Source organism: Oreochromis niloticus, linkage group LG4 (assembly GCF_001858045.2).
Source record: "Oreochromis niloticus isolate F11D_XX linkage group LG4, O_niloticus_UMD_NMBU, whole genome shotgun sequence".
Classification (NCBI taxonomy): domain Eukaryota; kingdom Metazoa; phylum Chordata; class Actinopteri; order Cichliformes; family Cichlidae; genus Oreochromis; species Oreochromis niloticus.
This window is the reverse complement of record NC_031969.2, coordinates 27,526,738-27,551,934: the sequence shown is the minus strand read 5'-3', so window position 1 is coordinate 27,551,934 and position 25,197 is coordinate 27,526,738. Positions and strand designations below refer to the sequence as shown.

General features: G+C 39.9%; 4 protein-coding genes and 3 non-coding genes across 17 annotated transcripts in view; 1 reads left to right on the top strand and 6 right to left on the bottom strand.

Moving 5' to 3' along the window:
- lasp1 (LIM and SH3 protein 1) overlaps positions 1-312 on the bottom strand; it is a 30,929-nt gene extending 30,617 nt beyond the window's left edge. The window contains exon 1 of the mRNA XM_003442007.5: positions 28-312. Within this exon, the coding sequence (XP_003442055.1) occupies positions 28-96 (69 nt within the window). The 5' untranslated portion in view covers positions 97-312. The remainder of the gene's footprint in view (positions 1-27) is intronic.
- Positions 150-15,700, bottom strand: LOC100696167 (plexin domain-containing protein 1). Of its 7 annotated transcripts, none has more exons than XR_003219683.1 (15): positions 12,234-12,387; positions 6,315-6,481; positions 5,889-6,032; positions 3,222-3,291; positions 3,002-3,124; positions 2,792-2,910; positions 2,587-2,686; positions 2,414-2,509; positions 2,244-2,325; positions 2,111-2,171; positions 1,898-2,018; positions 1,766-1,801; positions 1,536-1,699; positions 592-1,426; positions 150-419 (listed from the first exon to the last, which is right to left on the bottom strand). XR_003219683.1 is itself a non-coding variant. In XM_025906402.1 (15 exons), the coding sequence occupies exons 3-15, from the start codon at positions 6,327-6,329 to the stop codon at positions 1,313-1,315; spliced, it is 1,245 nt and encodes a 414-aa protein (XP_025762187.1). In that variant the 5' UTR covers positions 6,330-6,481; positions 12,234-12,266; positions 15,590-15,700; the 3' UTR covers positions 150-1,312. The 7 variants fall into 7 exon arrangements, 6 of the variants coding, with proteins under 6 accessions (XP_025762187.1, XP_019213238.1, XP_005468950.1 ...); XM_025906402.1 differs by adding an exon at positions 15,590-15,700 and having other exon boundaries at positions 150-1,426; positions 12,234-12,266; XM_019357693.2 differs by having other exon boundaries at positions 150-1,426; positions 12,302-12,430.
- trnac-gca (transfer RNA cysteine (anticodon GCA)) lies at positions 3,974-4,045 on the bottom strand. Its single transcript has one exon. It is a non-coding gene; the product is annotated as a tRNA-Cys (tRNA).
- trnac-gca (transfer RNA cysteine (anticodon GCA)) lies at positions 5,611-5,682 on the bottom strand. Its single transcript has one exon. It is a non-coding gene; the product is annotated as a tRNA-Cys (tRNA).
- A 154-nt stretch (positions 15,701-15,854) lies between the features above and the next one.
- Positions 15,855-15,926, top strand: trnac-gca (transfer RNA cysteine (anticodon GCA)). The gene has a single exon. It is a non-coding gene; the product is annotated as a tRNA-Cys (tRNA).
- Positions 15,927-16,265: 339 nt separating this feature from the next.
- On the bottom strand, positions 16,266-19,372 carry arl5c (ADP-ribosylation factor-like 5C). The gene is made up of 6 exons (XM_003442008.5): positions 19,189-19,372; positions 18,744-18,804; positions 18,490-18,637; positions 18,081-18,164; positions 17,430-17,581; positions 16,266-17,268 (listed from the first exon to the last, which is right to left on the bottom strand). Exons 1-6 carry the CDS (start codon positions 19,232-19,234, stop codon positions 17,220-17,222), a joined length of 540 nt encoding a protein of 179 aa, XP_003442056.1. The 5' UTR covers positions 19,235-19,372; the 3' UTR covers positions 16,266-17,219.
- Positions 19,373-22,887: 3,515 nt separating this feature from the next.
- cacnb1 (calcium channel, voltage-dependent, beta 1 subunit) overlaps positions 22,888-25,197 on the bottom strand; it is a 40,061-nt gene continuing 37,751 nt past the window's right edge. For all 5 annotated transcript variants that reach the window (XM_005468888.4, XM_005468889.4, XM_005468890.4 and 2 more), the window contains one exon: positions 22,888-25,003. In XM_005468888.4, the coding sequence (XP_005468945.1) occupies positions 24,464-25,003 (540 nt within the window). In that variant the 3' untranslated portion in view covers positions 22,888-24,463. The remainder of the gene's footprint in view (positions 25,004-25,197) is intronic.

Genomic DNA, 25,197 nt, shown 5'->3' with positions numbered 1-25,197 from the left:
CGAAAACGAGACGGTTTCGGTTCTTACCTTGTCCAGACAATTCACTTTTTCCGTGGGGTAAACGACTAGATTACATCTGCTACACAACGGATTCATGTTGGAGGAATGCTCTTCTAGCTAGTTAGCACAGAAAACGCCGATGATACTGGTCGTAGCTGTGTGCCGTCGAGTGTTTGCTCCGAAAAACAGCTATAATGTATGATTAGAAGCAGTAGCAGACCAACTCTAATCTAGTTGTATGTAGGAAATCCAGGAGGTTGTTGTCGTTGTAGCTGCACAGCTGGCTGTCAGTCCACTAACCAGAGACGGAAAGCGCGCTCCCGCCGCCCCCCTCTCTTCCTCCCTCGACTGCGCGTGTCCGAGCAGAAAGGGAAGAGGTTGTGTAGGAGGATCCGTTTTTTAAATGTTTGTTTTTATTTCTGAAAAAGAAAAAATATTACTACAAAATAAGGAACGAGAGCATTCATACATTTAAATATTTAACTGGGACTATAGCACTGTTTTACTTGGAAATGAAGCAACATTATTTCAGTTTTCTGTAACAGTATGAAGGTCCAATCGACGCCTGTGCATGCGCATATCAAACTTAACTGTATTTGCGCCATCTGTGCTCGCATAGCAAACTTGTGCGATCATCTTTATAGTTTTTTTCCCTTTTCTTTTTTTGTGCTTCACCAGTCCAGTTTTCTCAAATCAAATTTTACACATCTGCCACGTTCACTGCACTACATGCCCTACTTCACTGCTCATGTGATTCTTTTGTTTAGAGTGACATCTGCTGACAAAAGAGTTGCACTGTATCTGCGTATCGGCCTACATTATTTAATGTGTATAGCCAGCTGCACCATTAGAGTATTTCTTTACACTTATTTTATGTACAGCATAGAAGAAAAATGCAGAATCTTTAGTTAACCCCCCACCAAAGCATGCATTGCAAGCGGGAGTACTGTTCAGGAAATGATAGGGTTACGTTTGAGCAACACAAAAAAGTGGAACTCAAAAGCATCAGAATCGCAATCAAGAGCAGCAGGAACTGAAAGTGAAGCTCACTCTCTCATATCTTTGCTTATCTGATGAAAAAACTGCAAAGTTTATGTGTGTGAGCTTAGTGGCATGCATTTTACAGTGTAATGCAGTGGAGGGGTTATGAAAACCTTACATTTCTAAATAATGTTCAACAACATTCAGCACCATCCCTTTAAGGTACGTTTTTTAAAAAGACTTTTAAGACTTTTAATCCTTTATTTGGAACTCAATTTGCAATGTCGTTATTTGCACAACATGCATGATCCATAATTTCCTTCACGTGGATTTAACATGGCCCGGCTTCAACAATGCTGTCTTTTTCATGACCGCCTCCTTCCACTTCCGTGTAACCAGACTCTTGCTTTTGAAACTTCAAGGAGGGCCAGTAGCTCTTGCGTCGCTGAAATGCATCAAGCAATAATAATACTCATATTATTATTATTATCATTTAGAATATGAACATCAGCTTGACTCAGACTGAACATGTATAGGATATGTTTTGAACTCACCTGAATGAGGTAAAGTGGTGATACAGCAGAAGGATGGTAGCTGACGTAAAGAGATACCAGTATCAGGGCCAAGAGCAGCACCAGGGCAGATGCTAAGCCAGCGATCACTCCTGTGTTAGCCAGCCCAACGCTCTTGGTTGAAGAATCAGTTTTTACATCTGGAACTAAGACAAATTCTTAAGAATCCATTCCCAAACCTAATCTTACCAGGTTCCACAGGTGGTACTCACCACTACCAGTCTTGAAAACTTGATGTTTAGATTCATCTGAAAGAAAGTAAAAGTTTAAATACTTATTCCATTGTAGATTCTGTTGGTCTTTTTTACTGAGCAAACACACAGAGTTTAGTTCCATACTCTCACCATCACTGTCACAGCCTTTTTGTCGTGGAGTCAGAGAGGTAATGTCCTCGATCTCTGGTGTGATGGAGGCCCCAGTGGAGTTGTCATTCCTGGAGTAATCCTCACATGTTGCGCCTTGGCTCTGCCAATACAGTTGACAGTGCAATTAATGATAAACACATGTAAAAACGTGGACAATACAATACAATAAACTGATATTTAGTCCAACTATACCTCTTCTGCACAATCATAATCCAGCCATTCTTGTCTGTGTCTGTCCATGCCGTCTGAGCATCTAAAACAGGAGACATACAGGGTTAAATGATTATTGTGCTAACACTGCCGGTTTGCAGAATTCCCCACTCACCTCTGCAGTACGTGACACCAACTACAACCAGAGGTTTGGCTGGCTGAGAGGCAGAGCTCACAGCTGTCATGCAGAAGGCAGGCTGCACAGGGAAAGAAAAGGAAAACGCTGCTGATTTTTAAATCTTTGACTGTGGAAAGAAATCTCTGGAGATTTAGATATTCACTTACTAGGCAGAGGAGTGAACTCAACAGCAGAGTAGTTGGTAATCTTTGTAACGTCTATCTCAACTCGATGGTACTCATAGATCATTTGCTGTGGGAGATCTGAAATGGAAATATTATGATTTATATGTGGGTTTTTTTATGGCAGCACTTTATTGTAGTGCACAATTATTGCTGACCTGCTGACTGAGAAGACGGCGACATGACCATGAAGGCATCAGATAACCCAGCTTTCACTGGGTGCTCAGCTGAACTGATCACGTCTACTGACAGAGGTATCTGGTAAAGACAAAAAAAGAAGTTTCACTTAATGCTTGCAAAAATAAGATCAAGTGACCTGACCTGAGAATGCCAGTAAGAGCACAGAGCAGAAATGTTCCTCACGTCTCTGTAGCTGAAAGTGATGGTTCCTGTTTTGTAAAGAGCAACTTGAAATGTAAAACCTCCTACTGACTCCTTGCCGGGGATTCTGACATGTTCCCACTGGACCACAAAGACCTCACCTGAAGATAATGAAAGCCAAATAGAAATCAAACAGAAAGATCAGACAATCTCATACTCAAGGACATGTTCAAATGTCAGATAGTATTATACCATTATCAAGGTATTGCACAGTGGATTCTTTGGAGTAGCTGGGGTCGAAATTAGCCATTAAAGGGGCGATGTACTGTGTTGCAGTCAGCATACGGTGAGTAATGTCCCCTGTGAAGATAAACCCTGGAAAAAGGCCAGAAGGAAAAATATGTAAGACTTGTGTACAACTTACTGCATTGCAGAAGGTCACTTGAACATCTGTTAGAAAATCAAAACGTACCTCCGGTTGCTATGGTAATCTGCCTCAGGTAATGTCCATAAAAAGGAAAGTCAAAGGACAGGGCAACTGGCTGCAAAAAGAGAAGATTCAAACAGACACGGACAAAAGAAGAGATAAAAAAAAAAGATTTATCTGTCATCTAAAAAAAACAGATTGAAGAAATGTCTTTGTTGTCATGTTTTGATTTGTTATTCTGTAGTTAAAAGCACCCCAACTGCTTCTTATATGGTACAAAGAAGCTTCAAAATCTCTGGGAAAACCTTTGTTTTGGACAAATCTCTCAGTAAAAAGATTCGTTCTACTTTCTTTTTTAAAAGACTGTCAGACTGCTCCGTTTCACACAGTCTTTTCTACTTTTCTTGCTCTGTATGAGAAAGAATGAAGGAATATATTTAACATGGTCATCTCAGGCACACAGCTCTAGCTATGAGCACAGAAGCAACACCCACTTGCTGTATGTTAGGGGCAGCTAATCAGAAGAAATGATGGCCTAAAAGGAGAGTGGCTTTATGGGAAAGGAGCTGCATGGCTACATGAAAGATCATATAAGATAAATATGCAGCATTCTGAACTGGGCAACATGCTGAGCTTCTCTGATAGAGTACAAGAATAAAAATATGTAACTGTAAATGAGCACAATACTCAATTTTATAACCAGCTGTATTTCTAATGTGACGAAAATCCTGTATGTTATCTTACAAGAACTAAAATGCCTTCTCCAACATCAGTTTGTCATGACCAAAATCCAAAGAAGGGGGCACCCGGATTTGAACCGGGGACCTCTCGATCTGCAGTCAAATGCTCTACCACTGAGCTATACCCCCTATGTACAGGCTTAGCAACTGGTCTTATCACAACACATTGGGTGTACAGGATCTGGACGTGACTGGATGCAGCCTGTCTGTGATTAACATTTTCCCAGCATGCTGTCTGATGTAATTGTTTTTCAGTGGACTAGCTGAATTATAGCGACAACTTGGCTTTGTAAGTACAGACAGTTGAACTGGCTGGGTGTTAACTTTCCAAAACAGATATTCTTCTAAATAACTAACATTCAAAACACTATAATTCATGCCTAAAACTCACATTATCATGACTAGGATCAAGAGCGAGAACATGATCCTGCTGTAACCAAATATAAAGATGATCATGTTCAATCTTAGTTGCAGCAACATCAAAACACGCTTAAGCTGTTTTGGGACTTTCCACATGGCTGTCAACTCTTTCTTAACAGAGGTATACGTTTTCAATGTGATCTGAGAAGTGAAACAAGTGCTGTTTCACCATATATAACCTGGACATCTGCAGTGCCAAAGTGCTGCAGTTCTGTTTTTTCCATAAGTCTTAACTCTTTGTAGTTTTCATCTTTCTATATTTAAAGTGTATTATTATATGTCAGTTTTGCAGCTCCTCACATGTACCAATATGTTAATGTGCTTCAGCTTTCATGCAACCACATATTTAAGAGGGAACTTCATCTTGACTTGGTCTCATATCAAATGTTAAAGGAAATTTTCAGGTATTTCTACTTAATGCAGAATTATTAAGTATTTGCCAGGTTGCAGGAACATATTATTTTTATACTTCAGCTGGATGATGAACCAAAACAGTCAGTTTTAAAAGAAATACGGTGAAAAAATACAGTAAAAATGTGGAGCAAGCGACACTTGCTGGCCAATTTGTTAGGTACAGCTTGCTAGTACTGTGCTGAATGCTTTGCCTGGATTCAGCACTTTGCCTGCTTTAATTCTTTGTGGCACAAATTCAACAAGATGCTGGAAACAGTCCTCATAGATTAAGGAGCACATTGTCATTAAAGCACACATTTGCTGCAAATTTGTTGGATCTCAAAGGTATTCTATTGGATTTAAATCTGTTGATTGCAGAGGTACTCGCTGTTTTGTTCAAGAAACAGGAATGAGGTGATCTGAGCTATGTTGTGGCATGTTATCCTGCTGGAAGCAGCCATCTGAAGATGGTGCACTGCGATCAAAAAGAGATAGACATGGTCAGCAACAATATGCAAGTTGACTCATGTAAATAATGCTCAGTTGGAGTTGCTAATAAGGGCCCCAAGGTGTGCCAAGAAAATATCTCCCACACCATTACAACACCACCAGCCTTAATATTGGTACATTGCAGAAGGGATTTATGCCTTGACGTTGTTAATGCCAAATCCTGATCATACCATTGAAATGTTGCAGTAAAAAAGGCTACTTTTTTTCAAATGTTCTATTGTCCAATTTTGGAGAGCTCACATGAATTGTATTGTTTCTGTCACCCATTTGCTTCCAGCAGGTTGTCTTGAACATGTCTAAATAAACTTAACTGGTTGCATGGAAGTAAAGAAGCAGTTCAGCTTAACAAAGTAAGCAGTGTGTATATATGTAGGGGGCACCCAGATTTGAACTGGGGACCTCTTGATCTGCAGTCAAATGCTCTACCACTGAGCTATACCCCCACACACAAGTATGAACTTTGTAGTCCATGTGTAAAGAAATGTTGTAGTGAGCCACTTAATCTACAAACCCGGAGAAATTCTATTCAAGGGTTCACATCATTTTAACTTTTAATTCTGTAAAATCTTACTTCGTTAATATGCTTTTTATGGGTTAAGAAGGAAACAGAAAGTAAGACAGTTCACATATGTCTGTATGTGAGACTCACCACAGCCTGTTTGTATGAATTTGACAGAATGCCATGGACTCTGACTTGGCCATGCCGGACATCATTCATGTCTATCCACAAGTTCTCAGCACGTTGGTTTTCCGGACCAAAGATGCGCCATGTGTAATATTTGCCAGAATCCTCCTTCCATGCAGAAAACAGAAGAGATTAGAGCTTTAAAAGTATGATGTGTGTTGACAGAGTGTGTCGCAAAAGCATCAAAAGTTCCCAGAGAACACGGTTAAATAATAGATTTCAGGTGTTGGGCACAGCTTCTCCATATAAGCAGAGAAGAGTAAGTGTTTCTTTCCAAAAGAGGGCAGTGTTTAACTCCAACTAAAACAAATACAATCAGGTAAGAGCCAAGAACATATTAAATGCCACAAACCATTACAGTAATAAGGAACACTGTGGTGTATCACTTACCACTACACGTGTCATGTTGTTTGGGAGGGTGCTGATGCTTAGTCCTCCACCCAGAACTGCCCTGCTTACTCTAGTGTGGCCTGAAGATGACCTCAGGGTTCTATAAGCATTGCTGTCACCTCCATTAGGATCCTCGTGCTGCTGTGGGGTCACACTGTACCAATCGTCTGTCAAAAATAATGCATATAATTTTACTGTGCCGCCCTAGTCAGGATGCATTTCAGATTATAAACCTGCTGGTTTCATTTCACTGCCTTCAAAAATAGAATGCACATGAAACACTTAATTTTTATTCAGACTGATGGTGTTACGGTCATGCTTAGTGCTCAGTCAGTCAGCCAAGCCGGTATCAGCTGTAGCCTTGTCAGTTAAATGTCCTTGTTGAATGAAAATGAATAGGATACAAATAATATTTACTGACGCTCGGAAAGAACTGTCAGACCCTATAAACAAAGAAAACCATACTGTAGTAAGCAAACTGGGGTAGGTAAGACTTGTTTTAAAATTCTGGGTGTTTTAATTGACAACTTGTCTTTCTTTCAAGCCACAAATTCCTGGTTAATTTTAGGCGTTTATTTTAGCACCATCCTGTAATTTCTTATGGAGTGTGGAAAATGCATGTCTTCTGGTGTGTTTATACTGAGAGCTGGATGTAAACCTGTGGACATCTTTGTCCTTGCACAACCTCTGGAACCAGTGCAGTCTACACATGAAGCCACACAATGAACAATATCTCCTCTCAGCTCTAAAGAATCAGTTCAAAGATAATGGCAAAAATAAACAAATTAAATTAAATTTAAAAAAAAAATGGCTCTAAATAGTCCTTGCATAGTTTGCAGCTGCCATTGACCTGTTGTAGGAGGAAACTGGCTTCATTATGCAGTTGAAATAGTTCACTTTGCTACCAAAGGACCCCCAATCAATCACATGTTTCTATCATGCTTAACAGATGTTACTAAGTTCTCAAAATTATTTCTAGGCCCATATTTAAGTTCCTCTGTCTTAATCTTTTCCTTTTATGGCCTAGTCAAGATACACTGCTGCGTTTTCACCATCCTAGAGTGGTCTCCTAACTGTTAACATTGCCCTTGGTGTTTTGTAGGTGCCATCTAATGAATTTCAGTTGTGGACTAGCAAGTTTCTCAAAATAAAGTGAGTTACATGTTTTCCTGCTGGCATTTGTCTATCAATTCTGATTTGAATCAGCTTGCATTGTTTAGTGAGGGGATAACATCAAGGGAAAACCCTTTTGTGCAATATGCTTTTTTGTCAGTTTTCCTGCCTTGAAAAATTGAACCTGGAAAGATACACTCATCTGTCTACAGTCATTGCTCTATTTACGACAGTTGATTGCGGGTTTTTTACCTAGATTACGGGACACGCCGATGACGTCACGCAGCAGCCTATATAAACCCCCGGCAGTGCTACTTCTTTGCGGGGTGTCTTATCTAACCCTAAATGAGGGCCGTCGCCTGTACGTAACGTTTGCTGTTTTAGGCTTTCAGCAGACTACAGGGGACTTTTTTCAAGTAGCGTTGGAAAGGTCGCGGGTTATATATTTTTTTTTAAAAAAAGTCAACTTAATCACCCCGTCAAACTCAGTTTCCTTTCAGAATCACCGTGAATGTATTGCCGTGGTCAGCCCGGCTGCCGCGAAGAGTTAGTCTCTGTTGCTCCGGTGATTTCTTGCAGGGAGTCTTCGCAATTGAGCAGATTAAAAATGAGCAAGGTAACTTGCCGGACCTGCAGTGGTCCGGCTGGGAAACCTAAGCTCAAACACACCCTAAACTAACATTCAAACGCCATAATTTAGGTTGTTACTTAGGTAATATGGACCTGCTTGTTCTCCAGGTCACGCTAATCCTAGCAAGCTAACTCATCCATGAGCTAACGTGCACCTAAAACAACCACAAAACGTGACGGAGAAGATCTTAAAGGTCAACACACCTGAACTGCTGAAATATTGCAGCTTAATCGTTAATTGAATTGAAGCTGGGACAATACTATGTATTTATTTTTCTTTGCAGCAGTAGAAACTAGTTTCAGCTTAAGTCAGTTTAGCCACCTGCAGCCTACACTCTTTTGTATTAGTAAAATAGACAATGCTAGTGCGTTGGTATGGAAAAGAATGATAGTCATGTTTTCAAAGCAAGCTAAAGCCACCTGTTGCAGTGACTCAGTCTTGCACACCTGAGTTGAATATACCGTAATGCAGCCTAACATCACGGCTGTGTATTCTAATTTACCTGGAAATTTCAGTACAGATTTTACTGTTTTCAAAAGCTCAGAAAGGGTGTATGTAGCTGAAGAGTGAACCCAATCTGTTGAGTGTAAAACACCATGTGTGTTGTTTAACTCTTGTTGTGCTCATGTTGTCAAGTCTAATTGAGGACAATGGGAGGGCTCCCTTGCATGCAGACACTTCCCACCCCAGCTTGTGTTAATGAGAAAATTAACAGAGTAGATCTTAATCCTTTCTTGCTGCAGTTTTCCATAAAGAAGCCTCAGCAAAGAAAAATCAGACAATCATCAGGAAAGTAAAATTTATATATTGACTCAGACATTTTCAATTTGGCCATAATTCCGTAACCGAGTTTCAGTGGGTGCCAGTACCCAGTGGAGCTCCTCTCTTGCCAGCGAAATGTCAGTTGATGTTGGTTTGATGCCTGCGTTTCTGTCTTGAGTGTGGGAGGACAGCTCAGGGCTGCTGGTCCCTCAGCTTTGTCCAGTGCCAAACCCCCAGAGTTCAGACTGTGTGGGACACTGGCGAGGCCTGCTTTAAACATCGCTCTGCATTCACAGTTATAATGCTGATGTCTTCCACAGTCACCAAAGCTACAGTGTGTCATTTAACAAGTTTCTAAAGTGGCAGCTCAAATGTTTTGACCTCATTGTATTTATGCTACTCTCCACCCTTTGAATCAATTAAGTGCTTCGTCAATGTGTTCGTGGCAGCTTGCATATTACGCCTAGACGTGTGATTGTTGAGCACCAGATCCACCCTGTAGTGGCATCTATGAGGTAAGAGCACAAATGATGTCTGCAGTGCAGCAGATGAACATATTCTAGTATAACAAAAGCTGGGAGGAGTGCATGTACTGAATATGAAGCTATGATATCTACTTGGGTCATCATGACCCCCACTAGTCATTTTATTGAATTTACTGGCAGAACAAGCAGTGAGATTTGAGTCAGACTCTGCAAGTGAGCTGAAACTGCATAACACAGTCCAATCTGCTTGGTGTCTAACAACATTTCTTGGAATGGAAGATTGTGCAGTGGAAGAAAATAGAAACCCCCTTTTCAGTCATGCTTTGGGATTTGATTTCAAGATTCACTTGAACTAATTTGTAACACTGGTATTGTCTTTGGAATTGCAAGATGTAGCTATAAAAACTGTTTAGACTAAACTTAGACTGATTCTAAAAATTTTGAGCCTTTCATTAAAATGTTTAAACATATGGCCAAACATTTTAGAAAATGAATGGAAACCTAGCATATAAATGTTATTACTTCACGAAAGGACCCACACAAAGGAGGTGTAACAGAGAGAGGGTTGAGCAGTGACTGTGCATCGAGATTTGTTTTATGTGTCTTTCTGGCTTTGTGAAGTTTCGGGTGATTCCTTGGTTAGAAGGTATTACCTGAGAAAATTAACATTTGCACAGAGTTTGGATAAAAAGATATTAAAGAAGGAAGCCACAACTGGTCACACTTATAGATGGAGTTTGGTCTAACTTGATTATTTTAAAAAAGGTTTGTTTGCTGGGTTAAAGTTTAAAAGAAAAAGATAAAGGATAACCAAATAAAAGCCCCGTGAGGTGAAAGAGAAACCTTTTTTTCCCCTGCACTAAATGGGCAGATGTTTTGGAATGAAAACTGATCTCTGCCCACTCTTTTAGGAGCTACCAAACCACAACATTTAGCTGCCTTTTTCTGCAAGTGGTCAGCTCAGTGGTCTGAGAGGACACACCCTTCCTGTGCAGAGGCTGAAGGAGTTGGCATGAAGCACCAAATGTCCCCTGGTTCATTTCAAAGAGCGTGTCTGAATTGTGTAAGTGCAGTTTCAGTAGAAAGCACATATTAAACTTGAAGTCTCCCAGTTCAAATGAGATAGCTGATAAGTGGACCCGCTCTCATGTGCTGGCATGCTGTTGCAATAGTTTCATGATTTTAGAGGAACATCCTTTAAAAATAACACCCAGAATATAAAACATGTCACACAATAACCCCAAGAGGGTGCAACAAATTTCACGTTAAGCCTTTAAAGACAAGAGACAAGTCTTTGTTAAGAAAACAAATGTACTGATTACCTCACTTTTCTTCTGTTATGGAGAAACTAAATCTCTGCGTTCAAGACATACAAACATTATTTCTGCTTTTCATTTTCAGATAAGAGAAATGAATTAAGGAGACAAAGTTCAGACCGCAGCTATTTCACATACAAAACCTTCTCCAAATAACTACATAATTCAAAGTTCCTCAGCTGTTGGCAGATGGCTGTTTTTGTTCCTGCCACTTTCCTAAAACACATCCATGTTTTGCTATCGCTAGTGACATTACACATGACTTTTATAAAATAAGGGCCCGCAGACAATAACATCCTATTTGTGGTTCAGTCTCAGAAAACAATTCGTCACACTTTGTTTCTCTTTCTTGTAATATTTTTTTTATACTTTGCTCCAAAATGCCTGGATTAACTTCAGGCTATTTGTTAAGCAAACTTCTCAGCAGGACAAAAGATGAGAGGCCAAACACTGAGGTCATTTCTGGGTGCACGTTTCATTTCAGCTCAGGGCTCTGTGTTTTTACAGTCTGGTCCAGATGATGTTGATGGCTTTCGGGGCCAAAGTCATTTTTAAAAAAGGTTGAACTGTATATAATGTTGAGTGGCAGTGCAGATAAGAACCAATAGGAAAAGGAAAGGAGGATTTTGCTAGGTCAACAGAGACAGTTGACCCCTAATGTTGCAAGAACATGGAGTGCCTCCTTCGCAACACTATGATGCAGAAGAACTCTCAAACTTTCCGCTGTTTTTATGAAATAAGCTTTCTGATGAGCTCTATCGCTAGGAAGAAAAAGTATGACCAATTTTCAGTTTATATCACATCTCTTTCTCAGACAGCTGTTTTAGCTCAGGAATCGCTGAAAGGATGAGCTGGGATGCAAAAAGGGAGTTTCCAGAGACTAACCAGTCAGACTCCCAAATCAGCTAACATGTTTCCCAACCATTACTCCACATACTTGCATTTCCATCGAGAAATATACAAGTGATAGACTCACGTCGTCCATGCAGCAGGCTCGTAAAAAGTTGCGCCAAACTGTTGCAGGGATGCAAGAAGAAAAACAAGTCTAAATCTAATTTTAACCTGAGACGGGCTGTTTGTGGGTTGCTGTTTAGACTGTCGCATGCTTGTGGAAGAGGGTATTTTTATTGTGCACTTTATTGTAAACTAGGTCATTCACTTGTGTGTAAAATGAAAAGGGCATGGTATACCCATTTGCTGCTCGATAAAGATTCCTACTGAAGTTCTGTGGCTTAGAGCAAATTAAATTAACACGCAGAGTCGCATGTGCAACGTCAGGATAAAAATTTAAAAAACACACATTCTATAAATAAGAATGCCAAATGTTCATTTAGCTTTAGAGTAAATGGGAAAATGACTGTTATTGCTAATCATAAATACCAGAGCACAGGCTTCAAAGCATACAGCAAATTATTAAAAAAAGAAATGTGTGTATATATATATATATATATATATACATATATATATATATATATATATATATATATATATATATATATATGAAGAAGCTGCCAGAGAAAAATCAGCTGCAGGCTTAAGCATCTTTGTGATAAAATCAGGCAAAATAAACAAAAGCATTGATGATGATGCATGAAAAAGACACAGAGCTCACCTGTCTGCTGCTGAACCCAAACTTCAGCAAGCTCTGTTTGGGAGAGACAGAGAAATAGCATCACCAACCTCAGACACATGTTCGACCTCAAAAAGACAAAAGCAAAAATGACAGCCTCGTCTCTGCTCCTCTTTTCTCCTCTTTGCAGAAATTTTTTTCTTCTCGTCACTCTCGATCTCACTGCCGGCACACACCACCCTGTTTGTAACTACACCCCTTCTCTCCTCCTCAAAGCTGTTCCCCTGCTGCCATGGTGATTGCAAAGACACAGAGATCAGCTCGCTGGGGTCCACAAAAGGTCTGGACCTTGAGTTTTCCTCCTTTCTGTTTATATTAACCACACAGCGACTCTGCTCATTCCTCAGTGAAGTTCCCTGGAATCACAGCATCATTCAGAGAAATAATAAAAGTAAGACCAACAATGGCAGCAGCAGAATGGCGCCTCCCTCTGTCCAAACAGGCTGTGAGGACAGTCAGAAATCTGACAGATTAGATTAGACGTGGCGATCATGATGCTAAGAATGCCAGGCCTAAAATCTAAACCTTGTCATCAACCTTTCGTAGCCCACATGGCACACAAAACTTTCTTTGTAGGTGTTTAATTTCCAGCGGTTTTGTAAAAGACCTGCTTTAGATGATGTGCAAACTGGCAAAAAGCAAAGTTTGCAAGTAACGCGGTTGACTCCACCACCTCTCTATTTAATTATCTCTATCTGCTATGCGAACAAACACGGAATCTCTGGCAGGGAAAATGACAGCTGAGAGTTTATTAGATTCACAGCTGGAGAGATAATCAGTACCATGTCTCATAAACACAGTATACAGCATGACAGCAGCAGGTGTCAGTTTTCACACAGTGACAATGTGAGGACAGTAAATAAACGGATAATATGCATCTTCCAAATGTTCCTCTGTTAAAATGTTGGTGTGCATAATTCATGATGGTTAAAAACCTACTGCGTTCACAAAGGGTATCCTGTAATTTCAAACTTACTGCAATTACGTGCAAAGAGGAACTGCCGCCTGCTAAACATCCCTTAGGGTCATTTGGGTTCATAGGCTCTCTTAAAACAATGCTGACATACCCATGTGCATTTTAAAAATATTACTATTGTTTTTATTTTCTGACTTTCAGTTAAAGCTAAAGTTAAAGCTAAAGTGAAGCCTCAGACAGGAACCAGTCTTCCAAGGTATGTTTCATAAAAGACATTTTGACATATCACCTTGGAAAAAAGAAAATAAGTGTGCAAAATTCCATTCAGTTTCATTTGTATAGTGCCAAATCACAACAACGGTTTCATTAATAATAATACTAATAATAGCATTAATAATAATAATAATAGAGGGAAAATCTCAACAATTACAGAATTTCCTATGAGCTAGCACTTGGCAACAATGAGAAGGAAGAACTCCCTTTTAACAGGAAGAAATCTCCGGCAGAACCAGGCACTGGTTGGGGATGAATTGACAGAGACAAGAGAAAAGAAGAGCACAGAGAAACCAGGAATAACAAGCAGGACAACTACAAAAGTTAATGATGTGCATATGTGCATCATGGAGAGTCTCACAGCAGCCTGAGGATAAAGATGCATGACTAAAGCATAGCTCAGGGTCACCTGATCCAGCCTATACTATAAGGTTCATCAAAGGGTAAGTTTGAAGTTTAATCTTAAAGGTTTTTGTGAAGGTAACGTCAAATAATTTGAATGTCAAAAATGCTAATGACGTCAAGAAAGTTGATATAATAAATTTGTCCAGAAACAGCAGGAACGGCTATGGCATTGCACTGCTTATATATCACTGTCTTTTCATTTTTATTCAAGTGCTGTAATTCAAGTAGCTGTAGCAAAATGCTTCAGGTAAATTTGCTTGTGTCACTTGGGTGTGGATTTTGTGTTCTGGTCACTGACAGCTTTCTTTGTCAGTTCTCCTTGCTTTGCATTTGTCTCCATTGCTTTCATTAGTATCACCTGTGTTGAATTATTAGTATAGTTTTTGGTATATACTGTATGCACTGTTCCAAAACATAAAAGAACATTTAAATCGCACATTGTTTCTTGATTAATTAAATATTCCACTTTTATTGACATGGACTGGGAAAGTTTATGAAAACATAATGGTATTTTGCTGTCGTCAGTTATTGGAAACCCTCTGATGGCTGCATTTGTCTGCTCTCCCATTTCCTCTTTTCAGTTGCCTATCTATTTCAGTTCCTCTTCTTGAGTCCTTGTTTTCTGTCCTGATGGTACTTTTCATGTTTTTAGGTATTTCCTGTGACCTTTTGGAATTTTTAGTTTGGTCTGATATGTTTTTAGTTGTATATCTGTGTTTATTTTAGCCTATTGATTTAAGAAGAAAGTAAAATTTATTTATATAATGCTTTTCAAGATAAGAAATCTCAAAGTTCTTTACAGCAGCATCAATAAAACTAGCTTGTGCAAAGTCAAAATGAGGACACATCAACCACGAAAAACAGGGCATCACAACAATCCAAGCAAGAGGAGATGAACAGGCGAGTCCACTTTTTGAGAACAACTTTTTAGGAGTTTAGCAATGTTTCTTAAATGGAATAAATTAAAAAAGAGCAGGTCAGAGACTTGATGTGAACATCAAAAATCAAAGATTGATCAAAAATGAACTCAGATACTTGTGATATTATGACACTATCACAGTGAACCGGTTTAATATATGTTTAATACAAGGTACCACAACACAAGATCTCATGATCAACTGTATCGAGGGCTTAGCTGAGGTCCAACAAATCAGAGAGTAAGGGGACAAAAAGTCAGCCTTATCCTATATATTTGTCCTGCACATATGTGTATTTCAGTAACTTGAAAGGTGTATATCAGAATAAAAGTCTAAGAAAAATGTTATTTGGCAATCGAATGTAGACTTGAAAAACATTCCTTACTTGATTGCTCCTGTCAACATGACTGTTTACAGTTTAAATTTTAAAAAGGTCAGAAAAATTGTGGCTTCATGTCTAAAGAAAAAATCCCAAACTCTGTGGTAGGTAAACATGTGTGACTTAAGACGTACACAAAGGATACTTTTTCAAAAATCACAGTCTTCAGATGTGGTGATAGTCACACAGTGCTGAGGTGACCACAGTTTTCACTTCTCACCTTTAAAAGAAAGAAGTCACTTCTGCACATCATTTTTTTTCTTCATTTATGTTGAGTCATTGTTAAAACAGCTGATGATGTTTGCATCCACAAAGGCTGGATCAGCTCTTTTTGCGTGCCAGAAGGATTGTTGTTGTATGTTTAATAACTCTGTTTGATTTTAAACCACGTGATGATGATTGTTTTCCATTTCCTTTTCTTTTTGCTTAAATAAATATGGAAACTTACCCCCCTTTGTGCTTCTTGTCACGAATGTGACGCGTGTTCTTAATCTCGCCTTCCAGTTACAGTGACAGCCATAAATGTAAGCTCATTTCTCCCTCTGGCGGTCAGAAAACCGTATATTATTTAGCGATTAAATACCACGGCTGTCGTCAAAATCAACTCAAATTTAGCTGTTCGAGTAATTATGAAAAACGAAATGTCCAAAACAAGATCATAGGATCAATTCTATTGTATCTAAAACAGGAGCATGCCGCTCGGGATAGCGTGCGGGGGTATAGCTCAGTGGTAGAGCATTTGACTGCAGATCAAGAGGTCTCCGGTTCAAATCCGGATGCCCCCTAAAATCTAATTTTGCTCTTTTGCCAGTGAAACGCTGTGAAAAACGCGACATTTGTTGTTGAAGTCGTGTTAGTGCTCTCGTAACGTTGTAGTTTAGGCGCTATTGTTTAATAAACAAGACAAACGTTATATTGAAGAAAGGGCGTCAATACGAAGCTGTCAAGCAGGACGAAAACAGGAAGACCACAGAGAAGATTCATGAATGTAGTAAAGGAGGGTATACAGAGGGCTGGGGGGACAGAGACAAGGATGGTAAAGACAAAGGAAGCCAAAGGTAAACAAGCGTTAACAACTTCAATAGCATGCTGCCCATCGCTTATTAAAATAAAAACACACATATAGCAATAATAATATTTATTTAAAAAAATCAAACTATACAGTATGTACATTGTAAAATTATGACTCATAGCAGCTAGCGCATTCTCCCATTCAAGAAATCGCTGTCATATACAGTACATAGTCCAAGAGCATTAAAAAAAAGAATAAATTAATATAAATATTCAGGTTTAATAAAGCTAAAATCATTTGCTGGCGTTAAATTTAATTTTAACATCAGATGCAGGCTTGTAGGCTTTTGCAGCATTGCAGAAATCCTGAGAAGGAAAACCAGTGCAGCTGCATAATGTTCTTTTGTTTTTTTTCTTTATAGTCTTACTGTTTGCTGGTAAACTGTGATGAATCAGTAGTTTGGCAACTAAGAACAAAAATCTTCATTTATAAGAACTAAGTCAAAATGAAATTATGATTGTCTTATTTTAAAGTGTCTGTGGAATTACTGGATCAGTTTGACAAAATTAAGATACTAACAGGAAAATATATGACTTAGTGTTACAAACCTGCCTTATTGTTTTCCATTCTAATAATAGAATAATAACATTTTAGTCACTTTTGACAGTTTAAAGTGGAATGTGATACTTCTGGTGAGGTAGGATAATTTGCCTAAACATTGTTCTCATTTACACACAGGCCACTTATGTCAATACATAACTAACACTTTGTAAGCAACCCCCCCCCTCCTCAGTGCACAACCTCCAGATTACTAAAATATAATCAAACCACCAAACAGTTTTTGAAGCTTGTCTGTTGTCATGTTTCCGAGGCTGAAGTACACACAACGCAGGTTTCTTCAGGATGTCACATAGTCAGTAAGTCACACTGTAGACGTGGCGAGACAGTTTCTGTCACAGATGTCATGGTCACAGGCTCAAAACACTGTAAATAATCCTGACACTGCGGCCTTTGTGGTGCCCGAGAGGCTGGTTCAGTTTCAGGACTTTTAATCCATTGTTTTCTTCTAGTTTGCCACAACCCGCGACTTCATCCAGTCCAGACTGGCAGGTAGACTGCAGGGAGAGATCAGAAGCATTTTGATAAGTGTTTCAAAGGCTCTTATTTCAACAGAAGCTGTGATATGCAGAGGCATGTTTCTGTCAACTACGTCACATATTTGTGAAGAGTGAGTCATGCTTGGTGATACTGAGAGCTGGAGGTGCGTTAGACTCACCCCTCTCCTGTCAGGGCGCAGCAGGCTTGAACATGCCAGGAGTGTGTTGTGATGGAGTCGAGCGTGAGGAACTGGGAGATCTCTGCCGCTGTCAGGGAACCCTTCATGTCCTGTTTGTTGGCCAGGATGAGAATGGCTGCATTCTGTAGGTCCTAAAAAGAAGGAAAAAAATGGGTTACCGATACAGTGTCTGCACTTGCGTTCCACTGGAAACACATGATGTTGTTAAAAACAAACAGCAACCTCAGCGGAACATTGAAACGCACAGACATGCTGACTATAAGAAGAAAGTTCCTCATCACAGTATGTCATGGGTGAGTAATCTGCTCTCACATCTATTACGCAATCAGTGTGTGTCTGAAAGCGGGAGGGAACGTCAAACACCAAAACACAAATGCCAAAAGAGGGCAGCTTCACAAAACAACAGTGTGATTGTACGTCAAAGCAGCTCTCAAAGAAAACAGGCGAAACACTTCATATTTAAACAATAAAGCAAAGTATGATTAACCCTCCTGTACCTGTTTATCATCCGTAAGCAGCATTCAAATATGTTAAAAGGCATTTTAATATAGTTATGACCAAGTAAAGTTTCCTAACTTGCCTAAACGTTTAAATAAAGTCAGTCTCTACGCTATGTTTTAAAGATCCTACCTCATGTGCGAGCATTCGGTGAAGTTCTTCTTTGGTTACAGTCAGTCGTTCCCGGTCAGTGCTGTCCACAACCAGAATGACGATCTGAAAGGGAAATAACAGTTATTAAACCTGTTATAAGGTCGTTCTTATCAGGACCCAATTTATGGGATGGTTGATTCATAAGAGGGAGTCAGCATGTCTACAATGCTCTATTAACAATACAGTACCTGTAAACAATGGATTACAGGAAAAGTCATAAAACAGATGCAGGTGCAATAGCAGCCAGCACTTCGAAAGCTTTCACTTTCTCTGGATTCATTTTCGGGAACTGCCAATATCACTTCCAATGCACTTTAATGAAAAATTTACTGTGTTTTTAAAGTTTTTTAGAGATAGAAAGGATCCGAGGAGTGTATGTGAGCCATACCTCTGTGTTCCCATAGTAGGAGTACCAGCTAGCTCGCAGGCTCTCCTGTCCTCCGATATCCCAAACCAAAAAGTGAGTCTTCCGAACGGTGATCTGCTCGACGTTGCTGCCAATAGTTGGTGATGTGTGGACGGCTTCTTTCGTCAGACTAGATGTATTTGAGGAAGGGAAAAGATGCATTTAGAATTAGATTAACTGTGAGAATAGATTTTAAAAAACTGCTGAAAGACTCAGAAAGCAGTCAGATCACTCACAATTGATAGAGGATGGTCGTCTTCCCAGCATTATCCAAACCCACAATGATGACTTTGTGCTCTGTAGGAAAGTTAAACATGTTAAAGTTGCATGCTCACTGCAAATTCAGCCTCAGGAGATATATGTACACACAGATAAAATAAAACGCAGGTACATGAGGGTGATGTCTTGAACAGATTCACATCTCTTATCAAAAGACTGTTCTTGCAGTAAAACACGTCCAACACTTGGTTCAAGTGTCTTATATAAGAAAGGACTGAAACTTTACTGTGTCAGGAAATCAGTTTTTAGTGAGGTGATCAAACATTAGAGTCAAATTGTGTTTCACAGTTATCACATATCACCCGACACAGGAGCTTAACACACCGACGGGCTTTTATACTTCATTTAAACAGCAACAATTCAGACATAACAAGACGAACACAAGAATTAAAGCAGATGTACCTTTGTCCCCGAAAACAGCCATCATCTTAGACAGCAGGTATCCCATGTTCAACAGGTGTGAGTGCTCGGTGAGCGGTGAATACAAAAGAAATCCAGAGGAAGCAGACTTCAGTATCGATTAGAAGCTGACTGTCAGACTGACTCTGGTGCGGGATCTGTTATCAGTTTCTGCCTCGGCATACCATTTGTGGGCGGCGCTTCCTCCTCAGAAAAAAAGTCTGCACTTTTCGCCGAGTGAGTCACGAACAGCGTAGATAATAATGATGGTGCGTTCAGTGCTGTGGGGAATACAGAACGTGGGCCGGTGAGGGATTTGTCAAGGCCTGGATTATCCACAAAGTAAATGGGGGTTTGTGTGGAACAGTGCGGGTTATGTTACAGATGCCAGTCGGTAGGCTGTTTTTTCTTTCCTTTTTTTGTTTAAATAATTGTAAGTTAAAGATTGTTCAGATGAGATTTTCCCAACATCTTAAAAGCATCACTGGAAGACTGAGATTGTTTTAGGGTCATGTGTGGTCGTCTTTGTACTTTCACACATTTACTTGCTTGTGTTTTAGCAGGGATGCTGCCACAGATCAGCACATATCTTTTTGTTGCACGAGTGTGAGAGAGGTGTTCACTGTTATATAGAGCCAATCAAATTGTGAGACGCTGACTCCATATTTGAGAAAATTAATGAAATACTGGGCTGTGCCAAATAAACAGGGCACCCTGTCACCCTAGACAGAAAGTATTAACTGTAATACAGTAAACCCTGGCTATCATTACATTTCTATATTCTACTGTATATAGAATTTTATTTATTCTACCCTCATTTTTACAAAGTGGAAAAAATCTAAAAATAGAAGCTGCCCTTTCTTTGTACATGTGATAATTTACTTTGGGGTGATAAAGTCATTTAAGGCATTTAGATTTTATTGTTTTGTTTTGTTTTTATTTGGACCAAATATTCTAAATATATTTTAAATGTCTCCCTAAACGCTTTCTTTGTCCCGTTCATTTTGTAGTGACCTCCTTATCAGGTCTGTAGAAAATTACTTGTGCTCCAAACTGAGGAAGAATATGTTTGTAAAAGCCAAATAAGTACAAAAAAAAATGTATTAGCGTACATCAAATGCTTCTATGTGTGCTGAAAATTTATTTACCTCATTAAATATCGAAAATCTGAGCTCACCTATAGTCCCTGAAGGCAACCTACAAGTCCTGTCACACCGACGGCACGAGTGGGATGATGACGCAGTCGGTGACGCGTATGTCCGCTCTATATATGGAAAGAGAAGTAAAACTGTGTAGCTTCCTTTCTGAGAAATGCAGGAACTTATCGGCCTGTAAAAACCAACAGAAAGCAAAACTGGCTTCAACTGAAGAATTCCCCGGGATTTCCACTGAACCGTCCAAATAATTTCATATCAGTTCCACTCTCAACTCTCCAGTTACACAATCACAACACTGATGACCTCTCTGCATATTAGGGCCTCTGATTTGACAGTTTTGTCTTATTTTCAAACCCATAAGAGATTCAGTAATGAGGCATGTTTATATTCACTGAATCAGCCAAAGTATTGTACCTGTATTTATTTCCCTATAATTTCTTTATAGCTTCAAGTGTTTTAAGTGTAATTAATTGCCAGTTTTCAATCTGGAAATGAACATATACTGAAGGTGAAAGGCATTTTTATTGAGGTAAAAGTAATCACATAAGCACACTTTCTCATGAGGAATGCTGTTATGGTATCTGTTATCATCATCATCATCATCATCATCATTATTATTATTACAGCTGCACATTTCTTTTCCACTATAATTAAGCATTTAATGTTACCTTATCACTCTCCAGTAGTTCTGTTTGCTACATTAAAGGATCTACGATGTGATTTTTTAAAATTAACTTGCATGTCAAACAGTATATATAAAACTTGAAATTAGCTCTACTTTATAACCGTGATATGCTCCTTATTGTTAATACAGATGATCTGATAACAGTCATCAGAAACACTTTGAAAGATGTCATCCCACATGTGTACACTTCAAAGTCTGAAGCACTGATACTGCAGATAACTTTTTGTGTTTTTCTTTAAAATTATCCTGCTTTAACTGTAATAATGGAAGTTTACCCTTTGACATAGGTTCACATGCAAACATATGTTACGTATTTGTTCTGTCCCGTTCTGTCAGTTATTACAGTCATCTTGACCCTGTTAAGCAACGCTCTGATGTAAGTCTCACGTTTCAACTTACAGATGGAAACCGCGTCTTAGGTTAGTGACAGTTCGTCCTGTGCAGAACATCAGCTCAACGATGACAAAAACCACATCCTGGAGTGAGCCAGCTGCACTTCATAACTGCTTTTTGTTTTGTCACACAGCAAATGCAGGTGTTTTGAAATGTGCTGCAATTTGATACAAGTATTTTGGAGATTACGTTTCTGTGAATACAAAGTGAAACGTTTTTTTTTTTTCTTGGAAATCTGTCAACATTCTTGTGGCTCGTTGTTTTGCAGGTTTACACCCAGCAGAAGTATGGGATAGGTTCTACAGGCAGGGTGGTGTTGGCCTTTTTTAAAATAAGACACAGTCATATGAAAAAGCTTAGTACAACCTGATGAATCAATAGCTTGTAAAACTACCTGTAGCAAAAAAAAAAAAAAAGCAGAGTAATTGTTTTGAGCATCATAAGGAAATTTTGGCCCACTCTTCTTTACAGCATTGCTTCTGCTCATTGGGGTTTGCAGGGATTTGTTTTTGCACAGCTTTTCAAAGGTCTTAGGTTGATTCAACAAGTTGATTCTTTTTCTTTTCAGACATTCTGTTGTGTATTTGCTACTGCTCTTGGGATTATTATCCTGTTGCATGACCTTGTTTGGTCCAGCCTGTAGCTGTCAGACAGATGGTCTCACATTTGTGTCTTGAATATTTTGGTATACAGAGGTGGTCATGGTGTTGCTGCAAAACAAAATAAGCACAGTTCCTCCCTCCTCCACCACTGTGCTTCACAGTTGCTATGATGTTTTTGTGCTAAATTGATGGTGTGCATTATGGGTAAACATCTCCACATTGGTCCCATCTGTCCAAAGGTCATTATTCCGCAACTCTTGTAGCTTGTTCAGATTCATCTTTGTGAAGCCATGATACTGTGTTCTTTTTAGAGAGAAGAAGCTTTCTGATGGCAGTCTTTCAATTCATACCCTTGTTGATGCTTTCTCTAATTATTCTATGATGCACTTTAACATTTAATATGCTAACAGAAGCCTGTCGAGTTTGAGATGTAGCTCTTGGGTATTTTTCTGACATGGGGCGAATTTGTTGAGACATCCACTCCTGGACAAATAGTGGGATTGTGTTAACACCCACCTGAATGCTCCAGACCAGCAAACTATCAAAATATCTGCTTCCACAGAGGTGCTGATGATCAATTAATTAAGTGCATCTTATTAGCAGTACCTGGTTGCTACTTACCCTCTTAATTCCTACGGAAGCAGCAAGCCTGTCTTTTGCTTTTCATATCAATTTTGACTAACTGTCATGTCATTTATTGAAAAACTAATCTACTCTATGATTTGTATGGAACTACAATATCTTGGCATGTATTCAGTGGAATAAACAACACTACGCAGACATACACATACAGACATTTAGCATTTTTGACAGCTGTTTTTGTTCCTCACATCTCACTGTAACAATGAAATGACACAATGGCATTTTCTTATTCGATTTTTAATTAAAATACGAATTTATCCACAGATTAAAAATGAAAGGCAGAAAAAGCAAAATGTAGCTACAATCAGGCACCAATGATACATGTTATTTCATCATTTTAACAATTGCGATAACGCAACAATAACATTATTTACTGATCATTATTTAATATTTATTTATTCAACTGAAGACGGGGGTGGGCCAAAGCAGCCTACCAAAGACATTCATGGATTCTCCATTATAGATAACTGTGTAAAGACCAAAGCTGATCCTACCCCCCCACTGCCCACTTTATACTCCTCCCACTAGCTCACAAGAACTGAAGATTTAAAAAATAATGCAAATGTTCACTGAAAAAAACCAAAAACAAAAACCCAACACTAATTCAGTCAGAAATCAGGAGTAAGAAGAGAATGGTATTTAATATTAGACAAGCGAGCTGTTTGGGTGGAAGTTCGAAGTGATTAACCACACATACAAGTACTTTTTATATAACTGTTAGCCCTGAAAAACAGACGACGAAGCTGGTGCAAAGAAAAAAAGAGATCAGCAACGAGCTGGGACGGAGCAGCCACGAGACACAAAGAGACAGAGATATGGTATGAAAACGAGTGTAACAAGAGTTAAGACATCCCACCGCAGCAGCGGCGGACATGGCTTGGCGAGACATTCCGGCACTTGTGATTGGAGTTTTCTTGAAATAAGGGGTGGGAGTGACTAAGGCAGGACGTTTCGTTCACACGACTACTTTGAATCTGCACCACATTTGGAAACCAGAGAACAACTGGAGGTGCCCTCAGCACCCATGAAGAAGAGGATAACAGAAATGGGAGGACTGGGTCAGACATATACAGTCAGGTATGGTGACTGAACCAGGTCAGGGAAGAAGTAAACATCTTTGGAGTGTATTATTCATTGTTATCGCGCTGACATGAGTATAGCAACATTGATAAATTTACGTGCTAAAATATGGCAACTTCTCCACCAACTTTTTAAGGTCTGGGTGATAAGAAAGTGGAGGTGAGAGACTCAAAACTTCTGGATATCAGTATGGGAGGAAACCCTGAAAGCCAAAAGCACTGAGTGCGCTTAAGGTAAAGAGAAACCCTGACACTGTACATACATGGGAACCGTGACATTAGACCCTGTTTAAGACTGCAGAGGACAGACGTGATGCACTACAGCTCTACCAGCCTTCGCACTTTACAACTGAAGAGAGGATCGAATCATACAGATCAGAGTCGTAACAATTACTGTCCTTGTGCTGTGAGTATAGAAATCCATGATATTCATGCAGTATTAACATAAGAAACAAAAAAGACCAATATTATTTTTTCTAAATGTAAATAAACTGAATTACAAGAAGAACTTGATGAGAATGGCATCTGGCAGTTGATGTATTTCTTTACATTGTACTGGGATGTAAACAGATTTTTTTGTTAGCCTGACCGGCATGGCCCCAAACCTACACTTCAGTTCCTGTTGAACCCAAAAACCAGAACATTTCCCCCCCATCCCCTCCTCTCCCTCTGTCCTCAGTCTGTCCAGGGGCTTCCTTGGCTCTGTGGTATGATGACCGTTCAGCGGATGTAGACGTCCCTCCCCCAGTCGTCCTGGTTCTTGTTGCGGCTCATGTTGGCCCCTGTGTCCACAGGGTCCTGGCAGTAACGCTCCCTCAGCTTGGCACGTCCATGCGGATGCGTCTGGCTCGGCATCGGAGGGTGGTTCCGGTTTTCCTGGTCCGGCTCGGCACCTTCGTCTTCCCAGGAGGCTTGTCGGCCGAGATGCTGCGCCAGGTGGAGGCGGCTGCCCCCACTTCCTCGGTAGGGCTCAGGCTCCTCATAGGGGTCGGTCTCAATGTCCATGCAGGAGTCACCGGCCTCGGTGTAGGCCGAGTCCCGGCTGCCCTGGGTCTCGGAGTCGAAGGTGTCTTGCCGTGAAAGACCTCGCCCGCTGCCTCCTCGTAGCTGGCCACGAGAGGAGCGCAGGTACGCTTGCTGCTGGTGCTGCTGCTGGGGCTTCCCTCCCAGGTCTGTCTGATAGTCATGCAGCGTGCCGCTCCCACCACACTCTGTCAGAGGCCCTTCCCGCTTCTGCTCACCATGCACCAAGTACGCCCCCTTCAGCGAGCCGCACCCATGCCACACGAAAAGCATGCAGAGACACAAACAGCACACCAAGGTGTCAGCAGTTAATTAGCAGGGTTAGCAGACAGGGCAGAAAGAACAAAGATGCATACTTGTTCCAGCTTAAGAATCCTTGACTTTAAAGGCATTAGTGCTGAAGATACTTATATGAAACACATTCCACATTA

Bases quoted from the DNA above. Each gene is read 5' to 3' on its own strand.
- LOC100696167 (XM_005468893.3), bottom strand. From the start codon at position 12,312: ATGTGTCTGAGGTTGGTGATGCTATTTCTCTGTCTCTCCCAAACAGAG. The intron at 3,125-3,221 runs GTACGTTTTGAT...GCCTTTTTCCAG, and splicing joins GATTACCATAGCAACCGGAG to GGTTTATCTTCACAGGGGAC. The intron at 2,326-2,413 runs GTAAGTGAATAT...TTCCCTGTGCAG, and splicing joins TGAGTTCACTCCTCTGCCTA to CCTGCCTTCTGCATGACAGC.
- arl5c (XM_003442008.5), bottom strand. From the start codon at position 19,234: ATGGGATACCTGCTGTCTAAGATGATGGCTGTTTTCGGGGACAAAG. The intron at 18,638-18,743 runs GTGAGTGATCTG...AAATACATCTAG, and splicing joins ACGACCATCCTCTATCAATT to TCTGACGAAAGAAGCCGTCC. The intron at 17,582-18,080 runs GTAGGATCTTTA...CCTTCTTTTTAG, and splicing joins ACCGAATGCTCGCACATGAG to GACCTACAGAATGCAGCCAT.